We start from the raw sequence: 9322 nt of genomic DNA on the forward strand, positions 1-9322 counted from the left end.
TTGCAGATGATTGGCTCGGCTCGCAGCTCAGGGAGGGAGGGAGGGAGGAAGGGGAGTTTAGCAGCTTGGTGGGAGCGGATGGAGGCTGAGAGAAGAGGGCGGGGGTGCGCTTTACCGCAGTATCACTAGATTTCTGCAGCACTCATCAAAACTCTGCGGCATGAAGACAAGAGCTGGGGGGGAGGGCACTCACTCGGACCGGGCTACCTCTTACTTTTAGTCTCCCCTTCTTCCATCCCTAAATAGGCTTCTCTTTTATTTTCCACCAATTTGCACTCATTTTGAGCTCCCCCATCACTTGAAAAAGGGCTACCTGTTTCCCCCATTGGCTAATTGGATTCCCGTTGCATTAGGGTACGCTTTCTACCATTTTTTTTTTTAGGGGTCTGCTCTTGTATAGTAAAATGGCCAAGGATGCGGAAAAAGGCGAGTGGAAGGAGTACATTTGGAACCCGAGGACGAGGGAGTTTCTGGGCAGGACAGCCAGCAGCTGGGGTGAGTACTGTACTGTCCAGCAACACATCGACAGCAATGCAGCAAACATGGAGCCGTGCAACTCATTCTATGTCTGATGTCTTTCCGCGGCTTTTCCTACGCACGTTGGAAGTGTCAGGTGGCTGCTCATCACACTCCGATGCTGTCAAAAATGCGGCTTGCCGCCGGTTATTTTCCTTTTCTTTATTTATTAATTTATAGCACCGCTTCCATTGCGCAATGCGCTGAGCATAAGGGAGGAGGCATATGGTGCATCTGGTAAATATTTTACAAGATTAAAATGTGTGTGGCCTACTGGGCGGCACGCTTTGCAAGGAACAGGTTTCAGGCTTGTTGCAAAGTGCGGACGTCATCGTCCATTCAGGGAAGACTCACTCTTGGCTGGATGAAGTTGGACATTAGTAAGAATTGCATGTTGGTGTGATGTCACGAGTTGGCAGGTTTACACAATGAAAAAGTGACTTTGAGATGCTTACAAATCAGTGCTCACAGGGAACATCGATTTGAAGAAATGCAATGACAAAACCACAAGTAAAACGTAAGCGTCCCAGCCGTCAGTGTGAAAATTTCCCCGAATAACGTGTAGTGCATACGGCTCCTTTGAACAGACATTGGAAAATTATAATTGGAGTCAAACCAAGTGCCAAATGCTCTTTGTACCACCTCCTATCTGACCCGGCCCATTGTCAGGGATTTAAACGTAATCTAATGACGGCATTTGCATCACCGAATGATTGATTGATTTTGTTTGCTTGTTTTTACTAATGACAGCAGGAGTTTGAAGTGGTTGAATAATAATCACGTTCCTTCTAAAAAAAAAAAAAACGATTCGATAATATTCTTGGATTCATTGTGGCTTCAATTTGTTGGAATGTTCCGGCGCTGTGCCAGTTAATCCAGCTCAGTGTGTCCCAGGTGCTTTTAGACCTTGAGGCCTTTTTAAGCTGTGCTCGCTTAAGGCCGCCTAATTGAGCTATTTTGGGAGTTAGCTACTACATGGAACCCACCTTGACTTAGCTTTTCACCTTTTAGCACGCTTTCTAACCACGCACATGTTTCGTTTAAAGCTTCTCATCTAGTTTCTTCGTTTCCTTTTGAGCAGCGCTCTCGCTTTGCATGGTCATCCGTATAATCATCCAAGGTACGGTGTCGAGACTGATGGAGCCAACATGAGTACTTCCTGGAGTGTTCAGAGTTACAATACATTTCTCCAGACTACACCTTGGTTTTGTTTTCAAATATTTGAAACTACAGCCCACTTCAAAATATATCGAGATACGCACCGAATCGTCTTTTATTGGAGAGATCCACACGCCCACAGCCTGCTATATAATCTCTTTGAACGAAACGCCACATTTACAAAACTGACAAAGTCGTTGGGATTGTAAAACCACAACAAGAAACTTATTGCAACGTACTCTCTCGAATTGAGACGTGCCCCTATCAAATCGGAATACTGACTCGACTCGTTCCACTTCATAATGAACCATCCTTGAATCTTATCGCACCCCGTGGATCGAGATACGTATGGAATCATCTTTAATTGGACAGATGCACAGCCCTAATATATACACATATAATCTCTTTGAATGAAATGCCGCATATTCAGTTCATTGGCAAACCATAACACGAAAATTACATCATACCCGCTCAAACAGAGCTGTACCCAATCGAATCAAACCGAATCGGTCTTCTAAAATGAACCATCCTTGAATCGTTTCACACCCTATGGATGGAGATACGTCATGAATCGTCTTTTTATTGAAGATATTCCAACCCCCTACTCGAGACTTAATGAGGGATACACTTCCAGATGTTTTTTTATGGCATTGTTGCGGCATCAGCGGCTGCTCCCGAAAAAGGCAGGCCGAGGACATGCGCATGATCCAAATGGGGGCCCAAAATGAAGCGGGTGTTTTTTAAAGAAAGCACATGAAAAGCACCGCACCTCAAAGACTCGTGTCGTTTGTTTGATCAGCGAATTCAAAGAGCCGTTGAACAGCATTCCCCATGCTCATTAATTCCGCATGTTCTTTGCTTTCAACTGCCAGGTGAGAAGTAGACACTTGCCGATCTATCATCGTTGCAGAGGGCCGACTGTAAACCTAACACCCTCCCGACAAAGACTTGACCCAAACACGCTGGGTTGGTTTTCTACAGTATTTGTTTTTTCATTGGATGACCGCGAATCACTTTCTGCCATGCTCCATCTTTTCCCCTTCATAATGTTTCAAGCTTGGAATGGAATGAGTCAGCCTCTGCCTTTACTGTATCCAGTATCGCTCTCACTCTCTCCGAATACAAATAATTAATCAGGCACCCAGTTACACATATACAAGAATCCCCTGTTGAACATCCTCCCTTCGACATTTTGTTGCGGATTCCAGTGAGTCGATGCAGAAGCAGAGCCAGAGAGCTCCATGCTGGGGGGCATCCAGCAGAGGCGCACTAGAAAATGCTATTTTTAAGACTCGCCACAGGAACGTCACAGACAGATGCTTCCAAAGCCAAAGGAGTAGAAAAGAGGATGGACGGATGGCTCATTTCGCTCGAGCAGACCGAGAGCCGTTTCTAATCCAGTACATTGCCGTGTCGTTAAAAACAGCTCCCTGTATGACAGAATGAAGTTCCACTCATGGAAACCCATTCACAAACACGAACAGACAAATTTATTTGAGTATATTTCAGTTTCTGAAGAAACTGAATGTGAACGTTGAAAAGATGTTGCGCATTATCAACGCCATTTAAGTCGCATCCTGTTGCCTCAATGCTACGTTATTCCTTTTCCGATGCATAGACAGATATGTATCACCACGGTCTCCCTTGCAGAGTTTAATTCATTAAAAGACCTCCTGTATAGTCCCCCCGCCCCCCTTCGCCCTCCGTCAGTGCAGTGTTCCCTCCTCTGCAGTGCAGCTCTATAATGAAATTGGTTGAAATTTGATCGCTATTTAATTAACGCCCTTCAGTCGTCGGGGACCAAACGACGTAACATTTTATCAGATTTTTGCCAATTGAAGGGATTAGTAATATGAATGGAATGAGAAACAGATGGCCTTCATGTGAGTGAAACAGATTTGGGCGGGGTGAGAGGATGAATCCGTTTAATGAGGGAGGGGGAAATGAATTGCTCTTCATGACTTGGTGAAATCATTCACACAAACCAGCTATTTACTGCACATGATGGTGAGGAGGATATGGACTGCACCGATCTCAAGTTACAGAGTAAAGTTGAATGTGCTCATTGTGTAGTTAGCCCCTCTGAGATGCATAGCCAACGTGTGTTTGGAGACAAAATGTCGAGTGTGTAGCTATGCCTGCCCCCGCCCCCCCCGAGTGACTTTGAGCAGCCTCAGTGTGACATCAGAGCAATGTGATTCGATGCATGCTAGTAATTGTTTGGCATTATTTTCGTTTGTTTTGCGCTATTGCAATGGTGCAAATTTGTCCATTGTGAGACAATAAAGCTTTTCTTATCTTATTTTAAGGATTGGGTTAGTCTGGTAATTTATTGTTGAATCCAGGGAAAAAAAATAGGCACGATAAAAACAAGAAGAATAATAGTAAAAGTAACAAGATAAATGCATAATGGCAACAGGTTGAATATTTTCGAATGGGGTGTTTGCAGTGACCACTCTCACAGCGGCGCAGTCCTCTGTCTTGCAGATCCAATTTTTTTTTTTTTTTAAATTGCAAATACCTTTGTGACACTCAATCAAAATGAATTCTGTGCTGGAAATAAGGTGTGGTTCTTAAATGTGCTGTTGACATTGTTTTTGTTGCATTCCGTCCATGCCCAAGGTCAAACGATCCTCTCCTTTCCTCGTCCGCAGGTCTCATCCTTCTCTTCTATTTAGTTTTCTACATCTTCCTGGCTGGCCTGTTTGCGCTTACCATGTACGTCATGCTGCAGACTTTGGATGACCACAAGCCGACCTGGCAAGACAGGCTCACCACACCAGGTGCAGTATCGTAACCGGAGATAAGAGCCACGCAAGCACAGTTCACCGTCTGGGGCGCGGTATACAGTGACTGCTCTTGTTTTTCGTCTGGAACTCGCAGGGATGGTGATTCAACCCGAATCCGATGAGACTTTTGAGATCATCTATAACATCCAGAAAACTGAGAGTTGGGACATGTACACTCAGGCCCTGGACAAGTTCCTGGAACGTATGTCTGAGAAAGCTTACCGTGACGGATTATCCCACATTCTTCCGCGAATAACCTAATAAGATGTTTCCTTTAGTGTCCGTATCTACCACGTCACTTTTCATCAGCAAAAACCCTTGCAACAAATTTAGAGCCTCGTCCTGGCTTTTCTCCGCAGCCTACAACAGCACCGTCCAGGAGCAGAAAAATGACGAATGCAAACCAGACGAGTACTTCTTGCAGGAGGACAGCGCCGATGTGAAGAACAACCCCAAGCGTTCCTGTCAATTCAAACGCGACTTTCTGCAGGACTGCTCGGGACTCTCTGACCGTTACTATGGATACCAGGACGGCAAGCCATGCATCATTATCAAGATGAATCGGGTATGAAAGAGGAGAGGAAGGAAAGGGATGATGTTGCTAGGAGACAAGGAGTGCCTGTGATAGTGGAATGGGTTGGGATTGAGGGAAAGCAAATTCCCAGTTCAAAAAAAAAAGAAAAAAAAATCAGTCTCAAAGTTATTTTTAAATCAGGCTTGTATTTCGTTCCCTGCAGGTGATTGGAATGTTGCCAGGAAAGGATGGACAGGCTCCTTTTATCACCTGTGGCGCAAAGGTAACCCAGAAAAGCTCAAAATAGCTGACATTATACCGCTCACAGCCGTCACACCGTTTCAACTACAACCGTGCACTGATTTTTCTTGTGAATGTGCCCACTCTCAGAGGTACAAAGTTGGCAAAAATGAATGGGTAAGAATGAATCCCATGCAGTGATTTATAGTGTAGCGTTCGATTCTACATAGCATCAGACTGTAGCTACCAAATTCCCCTTTGTAGGTGTAATTACGACTTTAGTAATCGAAAGCTGATACTTCATTAAGTATACCTGCACTAACTAATGTGGTCACATAGAAAACAAACAAAAAAAAAAAAATCGAACATTCATTGTACCGTATGATCATTTTTACAATTTACCTCCAAGACAGTACATGATGTTCACTGATGTGTTTTTCTTTTGTGATGCACTGCAACATACCAACAGTTGCTTTGCCCCATCACATCACCAAACAATCTCACCGACATTATAGAAACAGCTCTATGGTGCAATTCTATACCATCAACCATAATAAACAACAGATTGTCGCATTGATTCGGAAATGTAAGTGTTACTTTTTGACCGTGCAGGTGTACCTAATGTGGTGACCCGTGAGTCTTTAGAATGCTTTTGTAGTCTCTACTATCTATCTATCTATCTATCTATCTATCTATCTATCTATCTATCTATCTATCTATCTATCTATCTATCTATCTATCTATCTATCTCTACCTTGTATATATTTATACTGTATAGACAAAAAAAAATGGTGCGTTAAATTTACTCAATTTTATTCTGCCAAGTGGTCGCACAAAAATAAAATCAGGATCCAGATTTCTTTTTAAATTCTCTCTCTCTCTCTCTGTATATATATAATATTTTAATATAATTTATATCGTTGATATGCCAATAGTAGCCTGTAATTTTTATGCTTCTCAGTGGGACCTTTTGCCGTTTGAGCGTCTGTGACTGTGTGCGTGCGTGCGTGTGTATGTATGTATGTATGTGTGCACGTGTTTAATCGACTATCGAAAGAGACGGTGGGCGTGTCGCGTAATGAGATGTGAAGAAAAGTAGGAGATTAATGAGGTTCAGCTCCCCGCTCGCCTACAGACACTGAAAGGCATTTTTTTAGGCCATAACTCATGAAATTGTTTCGCCCCCACAGAGAGAAGACACTGACAAAATTGGAGAGTTGATGTACTTTCCTCCCAATGGCACTTTCAACCTCATGTACTACCCTTACTATGGCAAGAAAGCTCAGGTAGGATGTCCTGGATCACAACGTTGTATCTCTTATGTTGGAAACGTACAAATGGGTACCCGTACATGAACTTTTTCTTGCCTTGTCCGTCGTCGTTTTTTCCTTCCAGGTGAACTACTCCCAGCCTTTGGTTGCCGTCAAGTTCCTTAACATCACCGTCAACGAAGACGTCAACATCGAGTGCAAGATCAACGCCAACAACATTCCCTCTGGAAGCGAAAGAGACAAGTTTGCCGGACGAGTGTCTTTCAAGCTGAGAATCAACACCATTAACTAGGTTTTAAAAGCCTTTTTTCCACCTCTGAAATCTTCATGCTCTGCAACGTTGCACATGCACAGAAATCAAATTGCAGCATTCCCGCCCTTTGTGGGTTTCGTTTACAACCCCTTCGAAACTAAAGATGGAGTGGACATAGTTTGTCCGGGTGTGTGGTAAGATAATGCAAGAAAATAAAGGGTGGTAATCCTGTAATTATTTCTGTCTGTGACCTTGGGGACAAATTTGTTTCTGTAAAATTAATTTCGAGGTGATGTCTATTTATACTGCATGACAAACGAAAAGGGGATATGAAGGATATAATCGCGTGTTTTTCAAAGTTCGCAAGGACCAGTAACACCACTGTATTGCTGCTCCGACCTTGCTGCCTCAATATAGAGCGTTCCTCTCGACGTGATACACATCAATACGAAGCGTGCAAATCTAACAATTTTTATTTAGATTATATCATAACCTCAGAGCTAGACTATCGGGATGGGCATATGACTAAATTAACCATCAATAAATCGATTTGGTTATTTTCAATATGGCGAAAGGTTCTTCAGGCCGCAGACTTCTTAAAACCGAATCGACAGCACCTCTGGTGGTTGAAGACAAGTACTGCACCCCGTTTTCCGACAATTGTCAACACTCTGCAGAATGCTTAACAATCACTCTGCCCATCCCCAAGCCTAACTTGTTGCACTCAAAAAACTATTCCGACCGTATATATCTTAATGGGTGGATGCTGAGATGAAGCCATTTTGCATGTGTGTATTGTCTTTCGTGTGCTATGAGGGGAGGAGTCACCTATGTCCCAGCTCTTCACTCAGTGTGGAGATTAAAAAAATAATTATAAGAATTAAAAAAAAAAAAGGTTCTGTCAGACCACTGACCACCAGGAGGGACCACCGTGTAAGCGATAGAAATCAAACACAAATTGTATGGGATGACGAGGAAGAGTTGAATACCTTTAAGTGTGTGTTTGTGGCTTCAGTGTTTGCGTGTATGTTCGGTACGTTGACACATTTCATACCACGGGTCGGGAAATTGCATGTGTTGTGCAATAGTCATTAAATCCGTATATTATGAATGATTGATCCCGTTGTTTAGAGCTGACTAATTGTGTATCAACATCACGGTCGGATGTGTTGAGAGCATCGATCAGTTTAGCACGTTTTACAAGGTCTTCCTTCCATTATTTCAGAAAATCCAACCCTGCGCTTTTTCCAGTTCACCTAATTTGCGTTTGTCATGGTGTGTGGAAATATTTGAAATGGGGCGAATTGTAGATTTTTTTTTTGTCCCATTAGTTTAGAATGATCTCAAACTTTCCACTGACTATAAAAGCTCACCTTGCGCTCTGTTAAACCCCAATTTTTTTTCCACTGCTGTTGATGGTAATATTTACACTTATATTTAGTTTTTTTTTGCCTGTTTTTTTCACTAATTTGCCAGACCTTCAAAATTGATTATTTATATTACTATTTATTTGCATTGCTGTGCTTTTTGGTGACACTGACTTTAATTCCTCTAAACAGTGTTTAAGAGGTTATAATAATAGTTGTAGTGTGTGTTTATTCCCTTTTTTATCCTAAATCGTCCCGGTTTGCGTTTTCCCAGGACAAAATCGAGTCTCTTCAATAGGACTTGGTAGGTTGATATCGGAAGGGCCTAAAATAAACAAACTTGATATTTACTGCATATTACATAGAACATGAGGGGCTTTTTCAATGTAATTCATCACACCAGACACAACATTTAAAAAGTATTTGCTCTTAAATGATCTCAATCATTTTCCCTAATACTCTGCGGCCATTTTAATGCGGCAAATGCAAATAAAGCATCATATTAGCTATAACCTCAAGACTTTGATGTTTTCCCCCTCATTTTTTCAGTCCATTCACACGCACGTTTCTCTGATGTTGCTGCAACACTTAATTTCACTCTAATCTCTTAATCTGGTGAGCTAATCCAGAGCCTGCATGCTGAATTTCTTTGCCCTACTCTGTTGCTCCGCCTCCTTGTCATTGCCTCCAAAATAGAATTGAAACAAGGATCATTCATTCTTTCCCTAGATTAGAATTATCGGTGCATTTAACCCACAATATTGCTTAATAATTCATCTAACAGCTTTTATATTACAAAACCCGAACGAAAATGTTCTTTCTTGAGCCATCTGCATGCGAAGGCGAGTTCTTCAACCAAAGAGCCTCATTCCACTTTCAGTTTTCTTTTTCGCAACGCCGTGTTAGAGAGCAAAGATCAGAGTAAAGATGCGGTGAGGAGATACTGTAGGATTCATGTGAGTGCAAAAAAAAAAAAAAAAAAAAAAAGCAGCTGTGATATAAACAGACCCGACTCTTACATAATCGAAATACGCACGTGTTTTACAAAGACATAACAGTGCCTCCTGGTGGACAGAGTAGGTTGTTGCCAGGGTCCAGGTTATCTCATCTCCGGTTTATCGCTTTACCGCTGATAGTGAGGAGATGTCTTCAGAAAGCAATATCTGTCTTTCCCGTGCGGCCATGGGATTCGTGGAAGAAGGGATGTAATGTAA

At 42.4% G+C, this 9322-nt stretch overlaps 1 protein-coding gene and 1 long non-coding RNA gene across 3 annotated transcripts in view; one reads left to right on the forward strand and one right to left on the reverse strand.

Annotated features, from left to right (window-relative positions):
- Positions 1-7623, forward strand: part of atp1b2b (ATPase Na+/K+ transporting subunit beta 2b) — an 11600-nt gene extending 3977 nt beyond the window's left edge. For both annotated transcript variants that reach the window (XM_019864041.1, XM_019864042.1), the window contains exons 3-9: positions 383-495; positions 4329-4457; positions 4558-4665; positions 4823-5028; positions 5201-5260; positions 6408-6503; positions 6613-7623. In XM_019864041.1, the coding sequence (XP_019719600.1) occupies positions 383-495; positions 4329-4457; positions 4558-4665; positions 4823-5028; positions 5201-5260; positions 6408-6503; positions 6613-6780 (880 nt within the window). In that variant the 3' untranslated portion in view covers positions 6781-7623. The remainder of the gene's footprint in view (positions 1-382; positions 496-4328; positions 4458-4557; positions 4666-4822; positions 5029-5200; positions 5261-6407; positions 6504-6612) is intronic.
- A 429-nt stretch (positions 7624-8052) lies between these two features.
- On the reverse strand, positions 8053-8603 carry LOC109512380 (uncharacterized). The gene is made up of 2 exons (XR_002167515.1): positions 8207-8603; positions 8053-8171 (listed from the first exon to the last, which is right to left on the reverse strand). It is a non-coding gene; the product is annotated as an uncharacterized LOC109512380 (long non-coding RNA).
- Positions 8604-9322: the final 719 nt, after the last annotated feature.

Source organism: Hippocampus comes, unplaced genomic scaffold (assembly GCF_001891065.2).
Source record: "Hippocampus comes isolate QL1 unplaced genomic scaffold, H_comes_QL1_v1.1 scaffold57, whole genome shotgun sequence".
Taxonomy (NCBI): domain Eukaryota; kingdom Metazoa; phylum Chordata; class Actinopteri; order Syngnathiformes; family Syngnathidae; genus Hippocampus; species Hippocampus comes.